The sequence below is a fragment of the Arachis hypogaea genome, chromosome 7, assembly GCF_003086295.3.
Source record: "Arachis hypogaea cultivar Tifrunner chromosome 7, arahy.Tifrunner.gnm2.J5K5, whole genome shotgun sequence".
NCBI classification, from domain to species: Eukaryota; Viridiplantae; Streptophyta; class Magnoliopsida; order Fabales; family Fabaceae; genus Arachis; species Arachis hypogaea.
The window spans coordinates 25788723-25815788 of record NC_092042.1 but is presented as its reverse complement, the minus strand read 5'-3'; the positions used below and the strand labels follow the sequence as shown (position 1 = coordinate 25815788).

Below are 27066 nucleotides of genomic sequence, written 5' to 3'. Positions count from 1 at the left end.
AAAACAATGTTGTTTTTCTATTAAAAAAAAGAGAAACCCTAAAATTACTAAACCTTGCTCGAAGCGCCTATTCCCCACCTGAGACCTGACCCTCTCTCAATCTCACTCAGGGAGGCTCACAAAAAACCACTGGCCATCGCCACCGCACGATTGTTGCGACGCCACCAGTTACTCTGCCTCGTCTCGTCATTCCCTATGCATGTCCTTCATTGGCTCGTCACCTTTTGTGCGTCTCTTCTTGTCATCGTTGTCTTGTCCTCGTCTGGCATGGCTCGTCGTCTTTGTTGCCTCTCTCTCGCCACTGCCATTCTCTGTTTCACCGTGCTTGGTCTTTCTCTTCTCTGCTCCCATTCTGCAAAGTGCAAAGCATCAGGTATATTTTTTAACTTTTTAATGTTTTTTTAGCTAGTGGGTTATAATTTGATTAACTAGATCTGTATCAATGTTGTAACTTTGGCTCTTGCCGGTGTTGGGATCCCCATGTATGATCTTATAACTTCACGGATACCTTAATAGCACCTTTTTGCTTGGTATGCATCTATTTTACTTGACTTTTCAATTGACTAAATTTAAGTTTGTGTTTTCTTTTAAACTTCTCAACTTTTGATGTAGCTTTGTAGCTTTGTAATTATTGAAACTTGTACGAATATGAATAGATTTAAACTATGTAGAAGACACTGCTAGAGACGTTGATGTTACCGTTGGAATTCTGCCACCAAAGTTAGATAAAGTGACACTTCTTCAGGTTAATTTTTATGGCATCATTTTTTTTATATTTCTTTTAGTCAACAATGAAAGTTAATTTTAGACCTTTCTTTTTTGTTATTCCAATATGCATTCTTTCTTTTGTTGCTGGCTGTAGATAGATTTTAAATTACCAATTGACATTTTGAAAAATGTTATGCAGTCAAATCATGGCCGGCTTGATTTCTCATAATTGTCAATATATGGTTATTAGACAAGGATGGTGATCCCAATTCCTATGCCTTAGCCAGGAGTCCTTTTTATAATTCATATTTGAAACCCAAAAATCCCAATTGCTTGATTCTTGTTATAGTTAGTTTAGTTGTTTACTTAGTTCTAGAATAGAAGTAGATTTATATGTTACCTTGTTATATTGCACTTACTTATACATCGTTTTAATTGCTTTGATTTAGTTTCTTGCACGTTAAATTCTTGTATGCTAAGCTTTAGTAGTTTAAATTCTTGTTTATGACTCTCAATCTCGAAATTTTAACCAATATTGATGCATATGCTTGCCCATTCTCTTGAGGACGACCTGAGACTAATACTCTCGGTTATTTTTTATTGGGGTTGAATTTGTGACAACCATATCAAAATTTAATTGATAGGGTTATTTGTCAGTTTAGGATTATACTCACTACAAAAAAAAAGGCCTATGGTCACGGTAAAAAACCGTGACCATAGCTAGTGAAAAGGGTGACCATAGATCTATGGTCATGGTTTTGGACCTATGGTCACGGTTTTTTACCGTGGCCTATTCTCTCGTGGCCATAGGTCTATGGTCACGGTTTTTTTATCTATGGTCACGGTTTTTATGGTCACGGTTTTAATTTTCAAAATCTGACACTTTAGGCCACGTTTTTTTACCGTGACCATAGGTTAATCTATGGTCACGGTAAAAAACCGTGACCATAGCCTTATCTATGGTCACGGATAGCCTTATCTATGGTCACCCCTTCTTAAAACCGTGACCATAGATAAGGCTATGGTCACGGTTTTTACCGTGGCCATAGCCTCTATGGTCACCCCTCCTTAAAAACGTGACCATAGCCCTACCTATGGTTACGGTTTTTACCGTGGCCATAGACTCTATGGTCACCCCACTTAAAACCGTGATCATAGCCCTGTCTATGGTCACGGTTTTTCACCGTGGCCATAGCCTCTATGGTCACCCCACGTAAAACCGTGACCATAGCCCTGTCTATGGTCACGGTTTTTCACCGTGGCCATAGCCTCTATGGTCACCCCTCTTTAAAACCGTGACCATAGCCCTATCTATGGTCACGGTTTTCACCGTGGCCATAGCCTCTATGGTCACCCCTCTTTAAAACCGTGACCATAGCCCTATCTATGGTCACGGTTTTCACCGTGGCCATAGCCTCTATGGTCACCCCTCTTTAAAACCGTGACCATAGCCTATCTATGGTTACGGTTTTTTACCGTGGCCATAGGGCTATGGTCACGGATTTTCACCGTGGCCATAGGGCTATGGTCACGGATTTTCATAGTACTATGTCATGATCTTTGATGATAAAATGCAAAAATTTAAGTATGGGAGAGTTGATGAAGTTCAATTTCATGTGAATTATTGTACTTTTTTTAGAAATTTCGTGTAATTTTCCTCTACTTTTTGTGCTTAATTGACTAGATTTGTGATTCTTGATTCTAATTGCGATTGATGACAAATTAGTATACTTTTTTTGCCACAAATTGAATATATTTAAATCTTTAATCATCTACTTGATACGTTGATATGGTTATTAGTGTTTCAAGTTAATTTAGATTCAAGTGAAACATGGAATATGGTTAAAAAAGGAAAGAATCACATAAAAAGAAGGTCAAGATAACTGGCCTTGCCCAAGGAAGGAAGTGTCACCTAGGCAAAAACCTCGCCCAAGCGAGATTTGTCGCCCAGGCGACAGTGCTGTCACGTGCCTGGGTTAACGAGCATGCGAGTTCGCGATTTGGTCCCAAAAAGATCCCCAAGCATAAGATTTTTGAAACATTTCAAGTGAAAATACAAGAGAGGATGACAAGGAGTCTTTAGTTTTAGTTTTAGGATGTTATAGTGAATTCTAAAGAGAGGTGTTCGAACTTCTCTCTAAAATTATTAGGGTTTTTACTTTAATTGTCTCTAGTTTTAGTTTTTAATCTTGTTTTAGTTAAATTTTATTTATATTTTCTTGTTTTTCTATCTTAGTTAACACTTTTTTGTTAGTTTCTTGTTTATATCATTTTAGTTTATGAACTCTTGTCGAATTTTTAATTTTCTTTAATGAATTTGATGTTTTATGTTTTATTATCGCTTATTGGATATGTTGTTATTGTTTTCTTGAATTTGGTAGTTGTAGATTTTATTAATTCTTACAATTTATGCATTCTAAGTGTTTGATAAAATGATTGACTTAGTTATATATTAGATTTTGCATTCTTGGCTTGGGTTGAGAAATTGGATGACCTTGAGTCTCTAATGTCTAAGTTGGTTGATAATTTAGAGATATTAATTAATGTTGTTTCTACTAACGCTAACCTTTTATTAATTCAATTAGTAAATTGGTTAGGACTTGTGGATCAATGTTAATTAAGCCTAAGTGACTTTCTTTAATTTGTAGAGATCGACGAATTGAGTTTGCTCATTGTAATTATTATGTTGTAATTAGTGATAAAGATAGTAATCCTTAATCAATTATTTCTTGAATTTCCTTCTATTTTCTAATTAATTGCCTTATTTACTCTTATAGGGTGTTTGGTACCGTTGGAATTCAATTTTCCACATAAATTGAATTGAATTCCACTGAAACAAAAATAATTAAATTTATTTAGATGGAATTCAATTTAATTCTATTGTTTTCTCTTAAAATCAATTTCATCCCAAATAAGTCATATTTGAAATTCCATTCCATTGAAATTTTATTTTAAACTTAAAATGCTTAAAATGTCCTTATAATTTAATTACTTCTTAATTTTTTTTTACTTATTTTCTCTCAATATCTTCCACCTTTCAACACGCATTTTCTCTTCTCTCACCACTGGCATTCACTTTCCTTCCTTTTCCTTCAATTCATTTAATATAATATATACCTATTTTTTTAGAAGGTCTATTATATAAATCTAAAAAATATCCACACGTATAGATTTTCTGTGTTTAACTTAAATCAACGACGCCAAGAGTTTGCTAATAAATTAATTTTTAATAGTTTATGTTTGTTTTTTGTTGTTGGTTTATCGTTAGAATCGACCATGAAAAATCATTTATTTTCTTAATTAATAATAATATTTTTTTAAATTTAATATTTTTAGATTAATCTAATTTTTTTTTAAAAAAGAGATGAACAAATTTTAGTTGAAGAAAATTTTAGTTAAAAAATATAATTTTTTTAATCATTTCATATAAGTTAATGAATAAATATATGTATTATTTAAATATGATGTTATATTAATAAATGATAAAGTTGTCTATTATAAAACTTTAATTCATTTGATAAACAATTTAAATACTAGAATTCAATTCAATCCTATAGTTTTATTAATTCATTCTAAACACTAAAATTCAATTAAATTCTTACTAAAATTTAATTCTCGATGGAATTTAATTCAATTCTATACTATTAAAAGTTTTTAAATAGGTTATTAGTCTTACGGCTTTGCCATTTAATCTTTATTTGCTCCTTTAATTTTTTATTATTTAAATTTTCGTCAATTGAGAACAATCTCCAATTCTCATATAGCCAATGATCATACACTTGATTGTGATTTTAATGGAGAACGATCCGGTATTAAACTTTTGGTTATTGATTTAAAACTTTGTGATAATTTTTAATAAATTTTGATAGTGTTGAATTTTAGTTTAAAATCATATCTACAATAAAATTGAGCTTTTAAATTTATGAATTTCTAATTCGGTCTTTAGCACTCGTTAAAGAGAAAATAGAAGTATGTGATAGAAGTAAAAGGAGACAAAACAAGAGGATCTTTTTAATATGGTTTCGAGTAAATGTTATCATTTTTCTTTTCTTTCTGTTTTTCAAGCATAATCCCATCTTGTATTAGAAGTTTTTTTCGGTTAGGTGGATTAGACAACCCCTAATCTTAGGCATTATTTATGCATCACACACTTACACAACACACTTACACACACTACATGGGTTCATTTATTCTCTGGTGGGACTTATGTAACACCCTACCACACAGGGTCTTATGCTTAAGTCATAAAACAAAGATGGTGAGGTATTACGACCTCTAAAAATAAAATTTAGTATATATAGTAGTGCAAAAGATGTTTATAACTAGGAGTCTTTGAAGAAAAAAGGGACAAATCAAAATCGTTAAATCGAAAGCGCAACGCTCCGATCAATAGCGAAAACGAAACATATAAAGAATAAGCTAACGTGAGAACATATACAAGAAAGTGTCAAAAATACAGATATCAATGCTCGAGACTCGGTTTGCGAAGGTAACCGGTCCGTGCATAAAAGTATATATACATATATATAAAGTAGGAAATCCCAAAAGAACCCAATACACAAGCTACAAAACCCATTTCTCCAAAATAACCTCTAAGAAGAGTTAATACAATATATATATATATATATATATAGTGGAGAATATGAGTATCTAAGCAAGTATATAAGATCAAAAGAAAGTCCCGAGAGATAGGGTTTTTGCCAAAATAGAAGTCTCCAACATGCCTCAGCGAGGAGCCTCATGTCCTGCATTTGAAAATCACAAAATCTGCATGAGTGAGAACCAGAGATTTTCAGTATGGTAACAGTGCCCAAATAAATAACCTGTAATGTCCTGAAAAAGTCAAAGGCAATCATAGAACTCCCAATTCATAATCAAAGCATATAGATATACTAAACCATGAGAAATGAAAGTAGGTGACTAACTTAAGAATCTTCAGTCTAACTAAATATCCCCTTTCCAAATCCTTCAAACCTCCCAACTGCCAACAGTAACTTGATATGCAAATACAATTATTTCACACAAGAAAATGCACAAGTAGGAAGCAGATATGACAGTTAGGCAATTAGCAAGTAATGATGCAATCAATTAGGCATTCCAAACAAATAACATATAATGTAAATGATATATGCCTGTCCTAGTGACTAATGAGTCTCATCTGTCGGTTATAAAGCCAACCCGACAAGTCCTACTAGCTAACCATTGGACTGTCCCTCTGTCGTGCATCCCCAACTCGAGTTATCCACAACATAATCATAATTCACATCCAACACCCTCACTGGTGTATATTCACGGGGCGAGCTCATCCGAAACTTTCACAATGTCCGGCCACACTTACGACATAGAGTCAGCAGAGTGTCGGGTCTCCACCCGGAGCACGTGATGGCTAGCCACTGCTTTCACCAAGGGAAACTCGTATCTCAGATAGGTGGAGTGCAACAATCACAATATCAATAATTCAGCATACATGCATTCATTCTTAGCCATACATTAACATTCATCTCAGCCATCCGGCTTAAAAATTATAATTCATTATCAGTCATAAACCATCATGACACACATCTATTCGACTCATATCATACTCAGCCATTCGTCTCATATCGTACTCAGCCATTCGACTCATATCATACACAGCACTCCACCATCCTCCTCAACAACTTATATCATCATCATTAGTCATAACTCCTCATTATATCCCCTTTCTTCATCCCCAAGCTACCTTTTTCTCTAGCTTCGTCTCAATCACTATGCATTTCATATTGATTTAAGATTTAAAGGATGAAAATAGGGGTTTACAAGCTTGAAACAGTGTTTTGGAAGGCCACAAGATTGTTGGGAAGGTGAAATACTTGAAAACAAGGGTTTTATAAAAAATAGGATCGCGTGCATACGCACAAGTCTGTGCGTGCGCACGCCCCAAAGAATTTTCAGAAAGTGTGCGTGCGCACAGAGTTGTGCGTACGCACAGAAAGTAAAATTTCATTTGTTGAGGGCACACACAGGACACGCAAACGCCATCAACAGAATGCTCCTCCCAACGTGCGTGTGCGCACAAGGCTGTGCGTACGCACAACTTGCAAGACTTCGTTAGTTATGTGTGCGCACAGAGCATACTAGCGCTCTTAGCAATAGCCCTGTCCCCGTGTGTACGTGCGCACAACCGTGCACATAACACAAGGTTGTGCGTACGCACAGCTTCAAAAATCCACGGGTTGTGCGGGCGCACAGGGCTGTGCGTGCGCACACAAACAAAAAATCTCAAATTCTGCAGAATTTACAGAATTCAGATTTCAGACCCCAACTTTCAACGATCATATCTCCTTCCACAAAATTCATATTTTCACAAAATTTGAACTGTTTTAAAGCTTATCAAATTATCTTTCATTTGGTATAAAAAGCATCAAATTACAAAAACAATAGCTTGAGATATGATCCGTTGAAGTTCATCAAAATTTCATTTTTACCAAAGTTTATAAACTTCCAATTTCCTAAACATACACTTCTAAATTCATTCAAAACCAACCCAAAACTCAACCATTCAACATCAAGCACTTTCCAATTTCTCATTCAATCATCAACCCACCAATTCTTTCACATTTAACAAAATCTCAATTCAATAATTCCATTCATAATCAACATTTCATATCTCAATTTTCTAAACAAATATTCAAGTTCATCAATCACTGCATATATACACATATCAATATCACACACTAATTCATGCTCACCAACAAGAGCCTCAATCTTTCCAACATTTGAGCATATCAATCCATACTACTCATAACCTTACATGCTCATTAATAATTAGCAACATTCACAACCAATCAATCATTATTCACATATTTTCAACTTAATCCAAATCATCCAACAACCACATCAACATTTCACAATCCACTAAATACATATATAACAACACAATTCATCTCAACCAATCAACAACATCAATAGTTCAAATCCTATCTTAAGGTCTCTAGCCTAAGTTTTCACAACCACATTATAGTTTAGATACAGAAAACCAAAATCATACCTTGGCCGATTTCCCGCTCAACCCGAAACACTTCCAAATTAAACTTTCAAGGTCTCAAAGCTTCCAACATCAGATTTCCGGCTTGTATATCACCTCAAACCCTCAAAATCTCTGTCAAACTTCAATCTCTTCACATATATACCTTGCCTAACACACATAATATTCATCCATCCATACAAACTCAAGATCTAATCACCACAACTCAAGCATTTGACTTAGAGTTGAGATACTTACCAAGCCCAAGGGTCAAAAAAGGTAAGAAGAAGCTTTCCCTTCAAATTAATTGGATCCTATAACACAAAATAGCCCATAATTTCAATATTTTTGTCAAAGAAATTCGAAATTAAGGGCTGGAAGAACAGAGATGAAAACATGGCTTACTGACAAACCCCATTTTGACGGTTTATCTTGTATTGATTTTAGGGGATTTTATAACCTTTTACCCACATTTATTCAATGAAATGGCATGGTTTTATAACTTCTCCTTTAATTGTGCTTAAGAGTGAAAACATGCTTTTTAGGTCTTAAAATAGATAAATATAATTTACCTTGATTCCATTAGATGCCTTGATATGTTTGTTAAGTGATTTCAGATTTAGGAGGCAAAGATTGGATTAAAGGAATGAAGAAAAAGCATGTAAAGTTGGAGAACTCATGAAGAAATGAAAGAACCGGAAAGCTGTCAAGCCAACCTCTTTGCACTTAAACGACCATAACTTGAGCTACAGAGGTCCAAATGATGCGGTTCCAGTTGGGTTAGAAAGCTAACATCCGGGGCTTCGAAACAATATAAGATTTGCCATAGTTGCTACACGTATGGTGGCGCGCACGCGCAAAGTACGCGCACGCGCCGTTGCTGCCACCTGGTTCACTTAATGCAACATGTGGCCAACGATTTTAGAAGCCTTGTGGGCCCAATCCAACTCATTTCTGATGCTATTTAAGTCAAGGACTGAAGGGGAATCAAGATACACTTTTCATGCTTTAGATGTTAGTTACCATTAGGATTAGTTTAGTAGTTAGAAGTAGTTTCTAGAGAGAGAAGCTCTCACTTCTCTCTAGAATTAAGATTAGGTTTAGTTCTTAGATCTAGGTTTTAATCTTTGCTTTCTTCTACTTCTACCTTTCAATTCCTTGTTGCTACATTCATCTTCTTCTATTCTTTTGTTGTAACTTCCTTTATGTTGTTCTTATATTTTGTTGTAGATCTAGTATTGTTCTTTCTACATTCTTCCAATTCAATAAGAGGTAATTCACAATAATTGTTCTTCTTTACTTTTCTATTGTTGATCTCTTGCCTTTGTAGTTAGATCTCTCTTTAATTCTTGCAATTTATGTTGTTTACTTTTATTGCACTTTATGTGTTTGTTGAAATGCCTCTTCTATATATAGTGTAGATTTTATTCCTCTTGGCCTAGGAAGAGTAATTAGTGACACTTGAGTTATCTAATTCCTTTGTTGATTGATAATTGGAGAGATTGCTAATTGGTTTGGAGTGCACTAAAGCTAGTCTTTCCTTGGGAGTTGGCTAGGACTTGTGGCTCAAGTCAATTCATCCACTTGACTTTCCTTTATTTAGTAAGGGTTAACTAAGTGGTAGCAATGAACAATTCTCATCACAATTGAGAAGGATAACTAGGATAGGACTTCTAATTTTCATACCTTGCCAAGAGCCTTTTATAGTTGTTAGTTTATTTTCATTGCCATTTACTTTTCATGCTCCTTATCCAAAACCCCAAAATAAATCACAACCAATAACAAGACACTTCATTACAATTCCTAGGGAGAACGACCCGAGGTTCAATACTTCGGTTTATAAATTTAGGGGTTTGTTACTTGTGACAAACAATCTTTTGTATGAAAGGATTATTGTTGGTTTAGAAACTATACTTTACAACGAGATTTCATTAGTGAAATTCTAAACTGTCAAAAATCCAATCGTCACTTACCTCTTGCACAACCTTATGGGTTTTGTAAAGCTCAACGCCTCGGTCGTGTGGCCGCAAACGGTGCGTCAATCGGAGCTCGGAGCAAATAATTATGTCACTTTGAATCAAACTAAGGGTTCGTTTCTCCTTCCTTCTCCCATGGCTGTGTTTCAGCGTGAAATGAGTGCCAAGAGGGGAGAAGAGAGCTGTTTTGTTTAATTGGGCTGAGTTGGGTTGGGCCAAGGGTCCAATACAGGTCTGATTAGTCCGGTTTGGCTCGTTCGACCCAATTTTGGGCCAATTTCTTTAAAATTAGTGTCAAAATTCTCGTTTTAATTTTCTCTATCATATTAAACTATAAAAATCTCATTTCTTATTCTTTAGAATATATTTTAATTTATGGATTAATTAGTCATTAATTAATCGGATTTTACAACTTGAACCTGGGTGTGGTTGTTAAGGAGGCATATGATATGCCACTCAACTAAGCCTCCAACCACCATCTTGCATTAGATTAAGAGGTAAATACCAAATCAGTATCTGAAAGATTCTAGCACTGACAAAATGGTACCTAACTTTTGTTATTGACAAAATAGTCCCTAAAAAATTTAAAATTTGACAAGCGTGTTTTCGAGTTCGCCGGAGCAAATCTCCGGCAAGTACGATGCTGACGTGGCCACTATATTTTGGTGACATAGCAAACCACCCCGTAAGTCCCTCTTCCCAACACACACTCCCCCTTCCTTCTCCCTCCCCATCGCAGCTCCCCCAACGCACACTCTCCCTTCTTTTTCCTCTCTATCGCAGCTCCCTCCCCAACGCACACTACCCCACCCTCCTTCAACACCACCACAAAATTTTGTAATTCTTAGGTTCGGTTCGGTTTTCTTCAAAAACTAAACATAATGTCAATTATTCAACTAAATAGTTCTACTGTCTATTCACAAGAGTTTCTTTGTTTAGAAAATGTTTATATATGTGTTCAATAGAGTATTTTTGTCTATTTTTTCTTATCATATTTGCATGCGTTTTAGGAAAAAAATGTTTTAAATAATTTTTTACGACTATGTTAGGTGTTTATAAAAAAATCAACCATTCGTATAGAATATACATTAAAAATGAGTTAAACATCGTATGTATTTACACATAAATACAAGGTGATCAATTTTTTGTTTGCATTATAACAATTTTTTATTTTTCAAAAATATATTTTGAAACGGTAAAAATAATTTTGATAATTGGATATCTATATAAAATACCTTTTTGTTTATTAATTGTATTTGGTTATAATCATATAAAAATATTTTAAAAAATTGTAATTTTAAAATATGTTTATTTTATTTTTCTAATAATTTTATTTTTGTTTTAAATATCGGATTTTTTTAAAGAAACAAAATTAGCTGGTCCAATTTTAATTTTAATTTTTTATTTTTCACAATAAAAATCGAAAGGTCCAGTTAAAAGTTTTTTTTTAATTTAAAAAAATTAGAGAGTCTGATTTTAATTTTAAAATCTTTTAAATTTTAAAAAAAAATTAAAGAACTTGATTTCAATTTAAAAATAATTAAAATTTGTTAATTTTCAAAAAGCCAAAATTGAAGGATCTGATTTCTGAAATTTACTTTTAATTTGTGTGTGCGATTTCTGCGCATCACCATTATAAATTTAAAGAAATCGTAGGCACCGATTTTTTGGCTCCATGTTATTGTCATACACAAATTGATGGATACATTTCTAATTTCTATCATATACACATGATTGCAGTATATTAAAAATAAAAAAATATTATTTATATACTAAAATTAATAACAATATATTTATATATAAATAGATATTTAGTTTAATTTATTTTTAATGTGTATTTTATATTTTAATGTGTGTTTTATATTAGTAATTAATTTTAGTAAATAATTTTAATATATAAGTATTATGATCAATTAAAAATAATTTTTGTTTAAAAAAATTTACTACAAGTTAATTTTTTATAGAATATTTTTATTAAAAAATATCTTTTCTTTTATTAAGGATAAACTATTAAAATTGTCCTAATTTTAAAACACACTGACAAAAATATCTTACCAATTTATTAATGACAAAATTATCTTTTAAAATAATTTAAAATGTGATAAAAATATCCATTATTAAATATATATTTTCAAAAATATTTTGGATATTAAATTTTGATGTAATTTTTTATAAATATGATTAAAAAATGAGACATGTTATCTTAAAAATTTGGTAATTTTATTCTAAGTAAATTTTTTTTGCAATTTATTTTTGTTAATAACTAAAACAAATAATAAATTCTAGAGATCGATTTGTTATCTAATTTTTTTATGTATTTTTTAAATAGTTATTAAAATATTTTTATAAAATTTTAGATAAATATATAAGCAGTATGTCAAATATAAAAATTTTAGTTTTTCAAAAAAATTAAGATTTTTTTAATTATTCTTATTAAATTTTATATTTTAAAAATATTTTTATTATTATTATAAAAAATTAGAGATTATTTTTCTTGGCATATTTAATAATATAGAATGATTTCAGTGGTTTATGCTATAATTTTATAACATCTAAATATGAGTGTGTCTTCTCTCTTCAGAGAGAAAAGCTATAAAACACATGGTTCTAAGAAGCAAGTTGAACGACTAAATATCTAAAATGGTCTTTTAGATTCATCGTATTCACTATTTTAGTCTCTTACGTTCAAAATTATTTATACTAGTCTCCGAGATACAATTTTGGACACTATATTGGTCTTTGGACCCTTTCTAGTATTAAATTAGCAAATTAAATTTTAAATTGGCTCAAACTTGCCATGGTAGACAAATGGCTAAACAACGTCATTTCATTTTGACACTTAAATAAGGCAAAAACAAAAAGAAAAATAAGAGTTTATATGATGTGTAAATCATTATATATCCCTTTTTTCTCCGAAATAACCTCGATTTTGTCTTATTTAAGAGCTAAAACGAAAAGATACTGTTTAGTCATGTGTCTAGCGAGAGCTAATTTAGTGTTTCGTTCGTTGACTCAATGTTAAAAATGGTTCAAAGATTAATATGGTACTTGGAGCTGGATCTCAGAGACCAGTATAATAAATTTTAAATTTGAGAGACTAAAATAATAAAAATCGTGAATTTTAGGGACACAATAGAAATTTAGTCCAAATTGAACTTGTTGATTTAATTAGATTAATTAAAAATTAGTCTTTTACTCAGCATTTGGTTCAAGAGAATATGGGAGGAAAGAAAACATAGGAATAGAAATTGGGTGGAAAATTAAATTTCCTCCATTTAGATTACCAAAAAAAATGAAGAGAAAATGAAAAGAGTGGAGTGTTGTACAACATAATATTTTCTCTTTTCCTATGTGATGAAAACGGATAAAAAAGAACAAATAAAGTCACAATTACGTATTTGCCCTTAGTAAATAGAGAATTAAAATTTTCCATTTTACTTTCTTTCACATCTGAAAACCTATCTCCTATCTTCTTTTCATTTTGAAACCAGTGCCACCAAAGTCTTATCGTCGTCATCCATAATGCCACCGCGACATCATCATCGTCATCATAGGTCCATCGCAACTACATCTCTTCCTACTCAAGACAAAGGTGAGTTTTTCTGTCATTTTCTTCGTTTCTCCCAAATTTCCTTCGAATGGATGCTTTGCTTCTTCAACTGAAGTTGTAGAGGTTTTTTTATCCATTTTCTGGGTTCTGTAATTATGGATTCTTCTTTAATTTGAGTTAGTTTAGATGGATCGTCGTAGAATACGGTCATGCAAGCATGTTTTTATTTTTTTTGGAACGCAATTTTTTTATTTTCTTTGAGTTGGTTCATTGTTTTTTACGTGTGTGAGAGAGGTTTATGTTAGGTTTAATTCATGCTGCAACTGATTTTGGGTGTAAAAATAAATTTCCCTAATGATGTAAAATATGGCAAATTGGTCATGGTTGTATACAATGCTGTGTTCCATGATTGAACTAATTTATTATTGAATTAATTGATGATATATACTAATGATTACTTGAGATGATGTTGGACTATTTGCTATATAAGATGCAATAAGTTGATGATAATATATGTTTATAAAAATTGTATATGGTTTTTTGTCGCACGTAGTAAGAAAAAAATGCTAGCCACATTTGATAATATTTTATTTTGTAAATACAATTTAGTGGAATTTTTTTTTAAATATGATTAAGGAGATTAATGATGTAAAGTATGGGTAGTTTTTATTATTCTTTTAAGAACGTATTTATTTGTATATATTTAAAAAGAATGATATATATTTTTATTTATGACATTAAAAGACAACAGAAAAGGATAAATTCAAAAAATATTATTGTTAATAAAGATAACATGTTAACATTTTGAAATGTAACAAGTGTAATTACCCGTGCCATGCACGTGAGAAGATTGAAATTATAATTTTAAATTATTTTTTTAAAATTAATTTGAATTATAATAATTTGATTAATAAAAAAAGTAACATGTCATGCATTGTTTGTTTTTTTTTTCTAATTCAGTGTTAATTGGATTAATTCTAAAATAGTTATTAATCGGTTTTAATAGTGTACTTTCTTCAATAAATCACACATATATACTGAATGTGATAATAAATAATATAGTAATAATAGTTAAATCCACCAACAAATATATTAGCTATATTATCACACTATTAAACAAATTAAATATAAAGACTATTAACACTTATAAATCTATAAAATCACACTTTCTTTGATTCGTGGAAAGGTTTACTTGTCAAATAAACTTAATATAAACAAAAAATATTTATAAAATGGACCTAGCATCACTTGAAAGAATCATGGAAAATAATCAACTTATCTTATCATCTATGAGAACCATTTCTATGTAAGTCGTCTTATTCTTGTCAAATTTGGATGGGACTTTCCATAACTTTATAATTCTTGCCTTTATTTTTTAAACTTTTTCATTACATAATCTACTGTACCATAGGTAACACTATTGATAGAATCGTAATTAGTAACCTTTAGGTATGAAAAATAATAAACATAAGAAAATTTATGTCTGAGGTACGAATTTAGATGATAAATTAAATAATTGTAACAATTCACTATAACTCTCTCTCTCTCTCTCTCTCTCTCTCTCTCTCTCTCTCTCTCTCTCTCTCTCTCTCTCTCTCTCTCTCTCTCTCTCTCTCTCTCTCTCTCTCTCTCTCTCTCTCTCTCTCTCTCTCTCTCTCTCTCTCTCTCTCTCTCTCTCTCTCTCTCTCTCTCTCTCTCTCTCTCTCTCTCTCTCTCTCTCTCTCTCCATATATATATATATATATATATATATATATATATATATATATATATATATATATACACACTAATTATACACGGTAATAATTAACAAATATCTTCAATGGAGATACTTACTACAATTAGGTGAAATTTATTTCGTCATATTTTATTAACCTTTATAATTAATTCAATAGAGATACTTACTCAATATATATGTTATCTACATTAATTATATGCTAATATTTTTAGAAAAGAGCTAAAAGAGGAGATATATAAATATATATAATATCATTACTATATAAGAAGTAGGCTTGTCAAACGGGCTAGTCCGGTCCATTTAGGCCCAGCCCATTAAACCAGTGGGTTAAATGGGCTGGCCCGTTTAAGCCCACTTTATTCGGAGAACAGAATTTTAATTTTTAGTCTGGACCACTTATGGTCAGTCCAATGGGTTAAACGGGCCAACCCGTTTATCATTTAATTTTATTTTTTGAAAAATATTTTGACAAAAAATATCACTTTTAGGTCAAAAACCTTTAAAAATAATTTTTTTTAGTTGATAGGTCTGATTTTCAGGTCGAATCGAGAGAAATATCGACTAAAAGTACTGATTTTTTTGAAAAAAATGTAAAAGAAAAATAAACGGGCCACCCATTTAGCACACAAGCTAGTCCGTTTAGCCCGAAATTTAAACGGGCTTAATTTTAGAGGCAAAATCTGCCCATTTAAATGGATAAACCGGTTGGTCCGATGAGTTTAGCCCATTTTGACGGTCCTAATAGGAAGCATACATAAATTGATACATTTTTTATTATATTATACAACTTAAAATTGTAGTGTCATGTTATTATTAATTCTAGATACTTGCTATAATTATATCAAATTTAATTATGACTCTAAATAAATAAAATAGATAACATTCAATATTATTTTTTTCTTTGTATATTCAATATTTACTGTAAATATAAAAAGTAAGATAATTAATGAAAAAATATGAACAGAAAATAAAATATATTAATTAAAATTCAATTTATTATCTAATTAATCTTGTGTCCATACGATAAAACTTTATGAAAATATTATGAATCACAAACTTTTTTTATTCTACAAAAAAAATACTATACGTAACTTTTAGTCGTACAAAAATAATTATAAGAATTAATTATTGATGTTGATATTAATCACAATTAATTATTAATATCCTATTTTTTTTAAAATATATTTTACCTTTTTTAAAATATAATGCATGTACATGTAGATCTTATTATTATTATTATTATTATTATTATTATTATTATTATTATTATTATCCACTAATTGATATCAAATTAAATAGGTCACTATTAATATGTGTATCAACTATCTTCTAATAAAAACATATTTACAACAATAAAATCATATGTGCATCAACTATCTTCTAATAAAATCATATGTATAAAAAAATGTTATTATAATAACAGTTGGTACAATATCATATTTAAAAGTATATTTCCTTTTAATTTGATAATGTTATTTTGTAAGTTCTAATTTTTGCAACAATAAAAATTCATTACTGCAAATAATGTTAAAATGGAGTGAAACTCATGAAAGAGGGATAAATTTTTAGTTATTAATATAATAAATTAAAATATCAACCAATAAAAAATTAGCATATTAGAGAGAGTAAATTACATATTATTTTAGAGATGGTTTGATAAAATTCACCATATATTAATTGTGAATCACAAAAAAAAGACAATATATATATATATATGAATTGAAGTATACATGATAAAATAAAATATTACAAAATAAAATTATAGTAAAATTATTTATAAACAACATAAAAATGACACATCTTTTTTGTTAATCAGAAGTTAAAAAAAATATGTGCCTAATAATAAACAATTAAAATGAACAAAAATTTAAAAAAATAAAATATATAAATAAAGTTAAAATAAAAAAATTAAATAAATTACAAAAATTGTATCTAAACACGAGAAAGAGAGAGAGAGAGAAAGAAGGAGGGATAGAGGGAGATAAATAAAGATAAAAGTAATAAAAATGAAATAAATTATAAAAATTATACCCTAAATATGAGAGAGACAGAGCGCGGGAGAGAGGAAGGGAGGAAGAGAGGGAGATAAATAAAGATAAAAGAAACAAAAATTAAATAAATTATAAAAATTGTACCCTAAACATGAGAGAAAAGGAAATAGGGAGAGAGAAAAGAGAGAAAATGAGTAAAAAATATTTAATCTTATATAAATAGATGGTATTGAGAAAAATAAACTAACTAAATTAATTCATATATTTCGTTATCATATTTATTATTTATGAAATAATTTGATATTTACTCCAATCAAATCAAATAATTAATATAATTAATTAAATTAATTAATTGATATAATTAATTATAATCAATTAATTTATATAAATTATAATAAATGGTGAGATTTGAATGTCTAATCAAATTAATTAATTGATATAATTAATTAATTATAATTGATTTGCTTTGACGAATTAAATGAAATAGATTTGGAAACACCTCAAGAGCATGCCATATCAATTCCATCATTAAATGCAAAAATTCTATTTTTATATAATAGAATAAAATAGATAGATAAAGATATTTTCTTAAATTAGTATAATTATACATTATTCATTAAATATTTATTATAATATTGTAATGTAATTATAATAAAAATATTTTTATAAAATAAATTTATTTAGAAAAATATAAATTGATTATTAATGGCCGGTGCCATTATCATATAATTATCATATTATATTATTATTATCATTATTATTATCAATATAATTAAAATAATTAAAAATATTTTCAATTGATAATTGATAAGTAGTTTAATAATGTATTAAATATTGATTTCATATAACTATAATAAAGATATTTTCTTAAATTAATATAATTATGTATTATTGCTTAAATGCTAATTATAGTATAATTATAATAAAGATATTTTTATAAAATAAATTTAGAAGAGAAAATAGTATATTAATTTTGGCGGAAAAATAGATTCATGAGGAATCGACACATCACTTTCATTAGTTAGAAGAAAACCCAATTTTAGTATATATATATATATATATATATATATATATATATATATATATATAAACTAATTACAAACGGTATGAATTTTTAATGCAGATACTAAATGCTACTAATAGAAAAAAATTATATAAATAGAAATTATATAATTTCAATCAATTTCGTATAACAAAACAATGGTTAACAAAAAGTATGGAATCTTTTTTTGACATACGTATTATGCCATACGTATAAATTATACGGTTTATTTTATAACTTCATATATATATATATAACAAAGCAGTTTAATATTATATTTTTTCTACATTAATTATATGCCAAAATTTAAAAAAAAGAGATAAAAATGGAGATATATAAATAAGTATAATATTATTGCTATATATGAAGCAGTTTTATATTACTATAATTATATCAAATTTAATTATAACTGTAAATAAATAAAATAGGAAACAATCAATACTAATTCTTTTTCTTTTTATAGTCAAAATTTATTGTAAATATAAAAAATAAAATCACTAATGATTAGAAATTTGAGTAGAAAATAAAACTCCAGAAGCTAAATTCAATTTGTTAACTAATTAATTTTATGTCCATATATTATTATTATTATTATTATTATTATTATTTTTATTATATATTGACTAAAACTGTAAATACATACTAATAAAATTATTACATACGAATGAGAATTAGAATTTTATCAATTATATCAATTATATCAATTATTATTATTATTATTATTATTATTATTATTATTATTATTATTATTATTGAGTAATGATGATAATTCATGTGATAATGAATATTACCTATAAAACATCTAAAATTAAATAATATTCAACAGTAATTATGTGACAATTATAATTCAAAAATTACTGTATATGAAGTCAGGTGAATGATTATTATAATTGATATAATAATTACTATAATTGCTACATATTCTCAATTTTATCGGTTGTATTAATTTAACTATATCAATTATATTCAAACCATCCTCTTGTTAAATAAGCTTCATCATCCACTATTCATGCAATGCGGCAAGGTATAGAATTGCCACACCGAGAAATCAAACTAACCCTTATTCCTCTCAATGGCATTGCATGCATGCAAAAGAAAGCCGGTAATTTCTGAAAAAAAAAATCACAATATGTTATAAAATTATTCTAATAATGAACAGCTTAAAATAAGAAAAATTAAATATATTACCAATCATTAAAATTGCATATCCGAGTTTGTCACGAATTTAGCAAAACTGAACTTAAACTGAGGGAATTCAATCTCAGTATGTGCTCCACTTCGAAGATTTTCGGGTAGACGTAAAAAGCATGAAGGGAATGGAACTTGAACTTGCTCTATAAAATTCCGTGGATGCAATTCCTCAATCAAAAATCAAGCTCCTCCCAAGAAAGCTAACTTTAACCACATTCCATTAGATTGGTCATAATAGGTGAGTAGATCCAACCATCATTCGGTAAAGTAGATATTATTGCCCCTTCTTTGAACGCTTACATCCATGTAGTTGGAACTTGAATCAGTGAAGACAACTCGATAAGATATTTCATTGATGTGATACATTGTAAACGATTGTGGTAAAAGACAATTGAACTGGAACATTAGACGATAAGAACAACTTAGAGTAACAACAATTAATAAATTATTAAAAGAATAATATAATAGAATGAGTATATGAAAAATATTATAAAAAATTATAAATTGTACCTTAAAAGGATCAACTTCAATAAAAAATGAAGAATACATTCTTATTCTATGAAGTAGTAAAAAAATACTAAATATAGAATTATGAGCTAACTCTCAAATTTAGATTGATGTACGACAGGAAAACACTATTTATAGACCTTAGTAAAACAAAAATAAATATGTAAATTAATTACTATTAAGGCAATTTGTTATTATATACATTAATTACGCATTATAATTGATAAGTAGTTTAATAGTGCATTAAATATTGATTTGATATAATTATAATGAAGATATGTTCTTAAATTAGTATAATTATATATTATTCATTAAATATTAAATATAATATAATAATATAATTATAATAAATAATTTAGAATAGATAAAAAATTTTACTCGGTTTGGAGGGAAAACGGACTCACGAGAGAGTGACACGTCACCCTTATTAGTTGGGGGAAAACCCAGTTTTAGTATATTAAGTAGATTGGAATTACTTTTTTTTTATTAGAAAAATAATTTAAATACATTAGTATAAGGTGAAAATTCAAGTGTAGTCAACTTCACCTGAAGTTGATGGTTGAGAGCTGTTAGATAAAAATTTAGTCAAATCAATCAAATTTTTTAATGGCTTTCAGCTATCAACTTCACGGAAGTCGATTGCACCTGAGTTTCTACCTTTGTATAATATAATTTATATATAATGAAAAAAAGGTATTAAAGTAATTTCACTTAATTATAATTTTTTCTCTTCTTACTTTTCTTTTTAACCAAACAAACAAATTTTCTTTTCTCCTATTTTTTTATCCAAATAATATAAAAAAATATTTTTTTATTTTCTTTTTTTCTATTTTCTTTTCTTTTATTTTTTTTTCCTCTCATCTTTCATCTTTTATCTTTCATCTTTCATTTTCCATCCAAAGAAAGTGTTAGTCTATTAGATTGAAGCAAAAAAATTCTCCGACAAAAAATCGGTGGAAGAATTGATCGAATCGGCATTAACCGGTGAACCGCTTGAACCAGTATTTTTTTTTAAAGATTTCTGGTTTTCATTAAAAAAAAGAAAAAGAAAAAGCAGCAGACCACCCTCCCCCCTTCTCTTTCCCCCGGCCCCTCTCCTTCTTTCCCCCCCTCTCTCTCTCAACCGAAACCCTATCCTAAACCAAACCCTATCAGAGTTCAGAGGCTCAGTTGCAGCCACCTTCAAACTTCAGAGCCCCTTCTCTCTCCCTCTCTCTGTCCGAGCTCACCTCCCTTCCTCGCAGCCCCCACCATCGCCGAAGGCAGCAAACCCACCACTCTATTCACTGCGCGTCTCAACTCTCAACTCAGTCTCTCTTCATTGTGTGTCTGTCGTGCGCCGTCGCTGCTGCTCCGCTCCTCCCCGTGGGTCGTCGCTGCTTCTCGGCTCCTCGCGGTGGGTCGTTTCTGCTTCTCTGCCTCCTCGCCAGTCTTGCTGTTTTTTCTCTGCTTCGCGTCGTGCCTCGCCGTTACTGCTGGGTGGTCTCTGCTCCTCTGATTTTAGGTAACTCTGTCTCACACTCTCACTGCGAGCTCACTGTCACCGCGAGCACTCTGTCATAGCCGTTCATCTCTCGCCATCTCTCCGGTAAGCCAATTCTTCTTCAGTTTCATCTTTTTTTTTCCATTAATTTTTGAGATTCTGAGCTGAGTTTGTGTTCTGAGTTTGGAATTGGATTATTCATTTAATTTGTTGAATGCTGATGTGGTTCTGAATTCAATTTAATTTGGATTCTGAGTTTGGAATTGGATTCAATTTAGTTTTTGTTGCTTATGTGTTTTCAGTTTAGTTTGGATTCAGAAATCAGAACCATGTTGCTGATTAATTGATTAGAATTACAAAAACTAAATATGATTATATACTTTGGCTCTCTTATATTTAGCAGGCTTAGGAACTTGTAATTGAATTGAATTTTTTGTTGTTGTGTTACGATGATATGGTTCTTGGTTTTCTATAATGTAGTTTAGCACGGTAACTAACTGAAGTTTGAAATGAAAATGATACTCTTGTTAGAAGTTTTTGATTACTTTATTAGTAGAAGTTATTGTTGAACTTTTTTTATTCTGATTTTTTTTTTGTTGCAGATGTGATGAATATTATTGCTGATTATTTTATTTGAACTTAAAAATTAATTAGAAAATTTTTATTCTATAACCGGAAACTTTAAATGATAAATTATGAATAAATTATTATGTGAAATTATGAAACTTTGTAATTAGTTTAGAAATTATTGAATTTGAATATCTGAAATTATATATTAAATTCTTAATAATTTTATTATATATTTAATTAAATTGGTTTAACTATGATTTGACCCTGGTTGGACCAGTCACTTGATCGGTTTAATGACGGGTTCAGTCTTGCAACCTTGGTAAAACCCTTTTTCTTTTTCCCCGTTTCCATTATCCATCTCACTCTTGTTTGGACCCTTTTCACTCACTCCGAAGTCTAAACCCAATTCTCCACCCGCCACCACTCTCCGCCCACCGGTGCCTACGGCGCACACCACCCTTGACGGCAGTGACGGACCTGTCACACTCTCCTCAATCTATGTATTCCTCTTTCAACTCCTATTTCATTATTCCTTGTCCTTTTAATTTATTTGTTAACTTCTCATTTTCTAGTAGTTCGTTCGAAAGAACACTATTGTTTTTGTCTTTTCCATTTTGGTCAGAATGGAAATTACTTTTTTTTTTCTCGGATTGGTATTTTGTTTCTATGAACATGTTATCTTCTAGAGATTTGTTCAAATTGCATGGCTTTGCATTGATGATTGATTTATTTATTTGGGATTCTATTGTTTATTTTCATTAATCTGAACGAATGATTGCATTTCTGTGGAATATCATTATGTCTAATTATTTAATAGATTCTGTGATTCAATTCAATTCAAAATAATAAGCTTTTGGGACTCTCTGTCAATAAATTCTTCATTTTTGGTATTTATTTTCTCTGCATTCGTTAAAAGCGTTCAACTTGTTTGCTGGCTTCAGTTATACTCAACCATGGCTTTTCGAAGTGGATGATAATGCCCTTTTGTTTCTGCAGATTCAATGGTACTTGATCCTTTTAGAATATGAGAGCAATGAGCATTTCTGGAGGCACAACAGCACCGGCTTCTTTGTTTGCTCCTACAGAAATGCCTATTCTAGCTTTAGGTTATTCTAAGTTGAGTGCTACTGCATTGGCACTTCGGTTGCCATGTAACTGCATGAGGAGGATGCGTTTGGTTACAAAGCTTAAGTATTCTGTTGCCGATAGGACATCATCTGCCTCCAGTCATGTGGATTCACCAGCAGAGTCGCGTCCGGTGAGTAGGAGGCGGGGAGGTGGCTCGTCGTTATATATTCGTCCTAGTTTGTCAGTAATGAAGAAGGATAGGGAGGAGATGCGTGAAAAGGTTTATGAGTTTTTGCGGGGAATTGGCATTGTTCCTGATGAGCTAGATGGTCTTGAACTTCCTGTGACAGTTGATGTTATGAGGGAACGCATAGATTTTCTTCACAGTTTAGGACTTACAATTGAAGATATTAACAATTATCCACTTGTTCTTGGCTGCAGTGTCAAGAAGAATATGATTCCGGTGCTCGATTACCTTGGTAAATTGGGAGTCAGGAAATCCACATTCACTCAGTTTTTGAGGAGATACCCACAAGTGCTTCATGCGAGTGTGGTTGTGGATCTTGTGCCGGTGATCAAGTATCTTGAGGGGATGGATATAAAGCCAAATGATATTCCTCGTGTTCTCGAGAGGTACCCTGAAGTGCTAGGATTCAAACTTGAGGGAACCATGAGCACATCAGTTGCTTATTTGGTTGGGATTGGTGTATCCAGAAGAGAAGTTGGAGGGGTCTTAACTAGATATCCAGAGATTTTGGGGATGCGAGTTGGTAGAATCATCAAACCTTTTGTGGAATTTCTGGAAAGCTCGGGGATTCCAAGGTTAGCTGTTGCTAGGTTGATAGAGAAAAAACCTTATATTCTTGGATTTGGGTTAGACGAGAAGGTGAAGCCCAATGTGAAGTCCCTTGAAGAGTTTAATGTCAGGCGAACATTACTTCCCTCTATAATTGCTCAATATCCTGACATAATCGGAATCGACCTAGAACCAAAGCTTGCGAATCAGAGGAGTTTACTCAACACTGTACTTGACGTGGATCCTAATGATTTCGGAAGAATTGTTGAGAAGATGCCGCAGGTAGTTAGCCTCACCAAAGGACCTATGCTGAAACATGTTGATTTTCTTAAGGATTGTGGATTTTCTTTAGAGCAAATGAGGAAGATGATTGTTGGATGCCCTCAACTGCTCGCTTTAAACATCGACATTATGAAACTTAGCTTTGATTACTTCCAAATAGATATGAAAAGGTCATTGGAAGACTTGGTTATTTTCCCAGCATTCTTCACGTATGGTCTGGAGTCAACTGTAAAACCAAGGCATAAGGTGATTGCTAAGAAAGGATTAAAGTGTTCTCTTTCATGGATGCTTAATTGTTCTGATGAGAAGTTTGAGCAACGAATGGAATATGACACTATTGATATGGAGGAGATGGAAACTGAACCATCATTTGATATGAATTCACTGATGCAACCAAGGAATGATGAATCGGGTTCTGACTATGAAGATTATGATGATAGTGATGATGATTAAATGATGGCGCAACTTCAACTAGTCTACCTGGGCAATAATAATTGCTCAACTATCGTTTTTGTATCATTGAAAAGGTAAATTGTTACAGGGGCCCATTTTCGGTTTTTCCAATTGTTTGTATTGTATATCTTATGCTTGTTTATTTGATAAGATAAAGGAGTAAATTTATAAGTTGAAGATAAAGCAGAGTGATGCTCAATATCATCTATAGTATTCTTAATGCTGAAGTTCTTGGGAAATGTGAATGAGAAGTTGACTCAATAACTAAGCATAAAAACTAAGAGTGACTATAATCCTTTTATTTTAAAGGAGAACCGCCTTTGTTATTTATTTTTGTTCTCTTTGGATTCTCGTCACATGTTTAAATTAAACAAGAGGCAATTCTTGTAAAGTAAGGCCATTTCCCTGTCTTTGACATGTTAAGAGCATATCGGATTCCACTGTAATATGTATATCACTTTACCTTCTTGTGATATTGTCTTCTCTATATTCAAGTTCATGCATGTCAGCCTCAGTGATACGTATATCATTTTCCCTTTCTGCATTCTATTTGTTCAACTCCATGCTTGTCAGCATGGGATTAAGGATTGTGGAGTGTGGCATCTACCGTGTCCTTTTGTTTATGACCATGCACAAGTACGTTTTTCTTGACTTTTAGCAAGCATATTATTCAACATCCATTATGTTTGTTTGCATTGCGAAGCATTCTTCAAAATTTGATGCATACAATTGAAATTTTCGTTGTTTCTTATCCTTTGTCATGTATCATGATGTTCAAGCAATTGTTTGATTTTCTTTGCTCATGGAGTTTAGTTGAGTTTTTCTTGGATACTAATATGTATCGTTCTATTTTTCCAGCTATTCTCGTATAACAAGGAACCAAGTGACATGTTTGGCACCTGGCAACCAACTTAGGTATGTGTTAAAATTGTGAAGGGTACCTATGATTTAAGAATAGGAAAAATACAGAGTTTTCTCTCCATCAGTTTCTGGCTTGTTCATGGTGTTATTTTAATGAGTAAACACCCAAATTAGTCCCCAACTAATTTCAGATTGGACATTTTTGGTTCTCAACAAATTTTTATTCTCTAGAAGTCCTCAAGTATTATTTCCGTCAAACAGATTGGTCCCTCCGTTGTTTTCAATTAAATTTTTAATATGCATGCTGGGCAAATAAATCCCTAACAGATTTATTATAAACAATTAAGTCTCAAAAAATATTATTATAAGACAAATTAGTTTCCTTTCAAAACAACAGAAGGACCAATCTATCTTGGGGTCATTCTTAAAGATTTCTAGAGAATAAAATTTGTTAAGAGCAAAGTATTCAATCTAGAATTCTTTGAGGATTAATCCGTGTATTTAGTCTGTTTTAATTTGATAGGAAAAGACCCTTGTTAGAGGTTAGTGACCATCTTACTTCTCTGTATTATCATTTTTCTTTTGTTATGTGTGAAGAAGTATATCTTGTATCTCTTTCTTCCTTGCTATTATTAAGTGATCCTTGAAACGCTCTCTTGATGTGGTTGAAGAAAAGCAATGTCGATGCAAATTCAATTTTTTTTTTAATTGGAGTTTGTATAATAAAAGTAATAATAATATTCTTTCTACTACTACTATTATGAGCACCATATTATCTCATCTCACGTGCTGACCAAAAAGGCAAATTCAGGAATAGAAAAATGAAACTAGGAAAGATACTTGTCATATAAAGATGACGTAGTTATAGTTTAATTTAAAGCTATATTGCAATACTAAACTATTGGTAGCTAGTCTGAATGTCAAAAACACCAATTCCAACTTTAACTTTACCAAGATAACATTCTTTATTCACTTTAGCCATCAGCAGCTTCATATTCCAGTCGATAAGAGAAATACTGTGCGTCCTTATTCTGCTATCTTATTGAATTAACAGTAAGAACCCATATGGGTTGGTCCCACATCTCGTCAAACGGTAGAGGGGTGTATGTTTGCTCGTTATGCAAGATAAGGATCGTTTGGTAATGTTAGACGTGGAGGTAATTTTTTCTTGTTGAATATGAATGTTAAGCTATATGATAGGACTTAATGGTATTGTCTTATCTATGTGATCGATTTCATCTAGTGAGATAAGATTTTGTTGTTGCTACTGTTATTAAATATGAATGTTAAGCTTGAAAAACAAAAAATCATGAAAAGTATTAGGTGAATAAGTTATTTTTATAAATAAGCTTAATAAAACCTTTTTTTTTCTTTTTATGCGTCTTTTCTTTTTTTTCAACTGGTTTTTATTGTTTTAATAAATTATTAGACTAATTTAATTGAATTTGGTTTTCAAAATGACTTGATCATCACCAAAAAAATCTCTAGTGCTTTCTCCAATGTGCAGATCCTTTAGTCTTTGGTGTTCGGAAAGGAGTTCAAGTGAGAAAGTATGAGAATTAAACTATTCAAGGGAAGATGGAACAGATATAGTTTTGTATTTCTTTCCACTTTAAAGGCAAGTTTATGAAAAGTCCAAAATTAAAATAACTATAAATAATTGCATACATTGTGAAGTCGTTCCATAACCTGCCTAGAAAAATGGTGGGAGTGAGACTATTGGGAACTTAATCATTTAACTGAAAAGAAAAGGTAAAATAGCCTAAAGGAGAATGAGAATCTAGCTTTATAATTCGCTTTAATAAAGGTAGCTAAAGAATGGATTTTACGATTGTTACAAGGCATAA

The 27066-nt window shown here is 30.7% G+C and overlaps 1 protein-coding gene across 2 annotated transcripts; it reads left to right on the top strand.

Moving 5' to 3' along the window:
- The first annotated feature begins 20604 nt into the window (after positions 1 to 20604).
- LOC112702844 (transcription termination factor MTERF4, chloroplastic) lies at positions 20605 to 26590 on the top strand. Of its 2 annotated transcripts, XM_072199317.1 has the most exons (4): positions 20605 to 21294; positions 22756 to 24432; positions 25217 to 25273; positions 26274 to 26590. In XM_072199317.1, exon 2 carries the CDS (start codon positions 22784 to 22786, stop codon positions 24356 to 24358), a length of 1575 nt encoding a protein of 524 aa, XP_072055418.1. In that variant the 5' UTR covers positions 20605 to 21294; positions 22756 to 22783; the 3' UTR covers positions 24359 to 24432; positions 25217 to 25273; positions 26274 to 26590. The 2 variants fall into 2 exon arrangements, with proteins under 2 accessions (XP_072055418.1, XP_025609823.1); XM_025754038.3 differs by lacking the exon at positions 26274 to 26590 and having other exon boundaries at positions 25217 to 25927.
- The last annotated feature ends 476 nt before the right edge of the window (positions 26591 to 27066 follow it).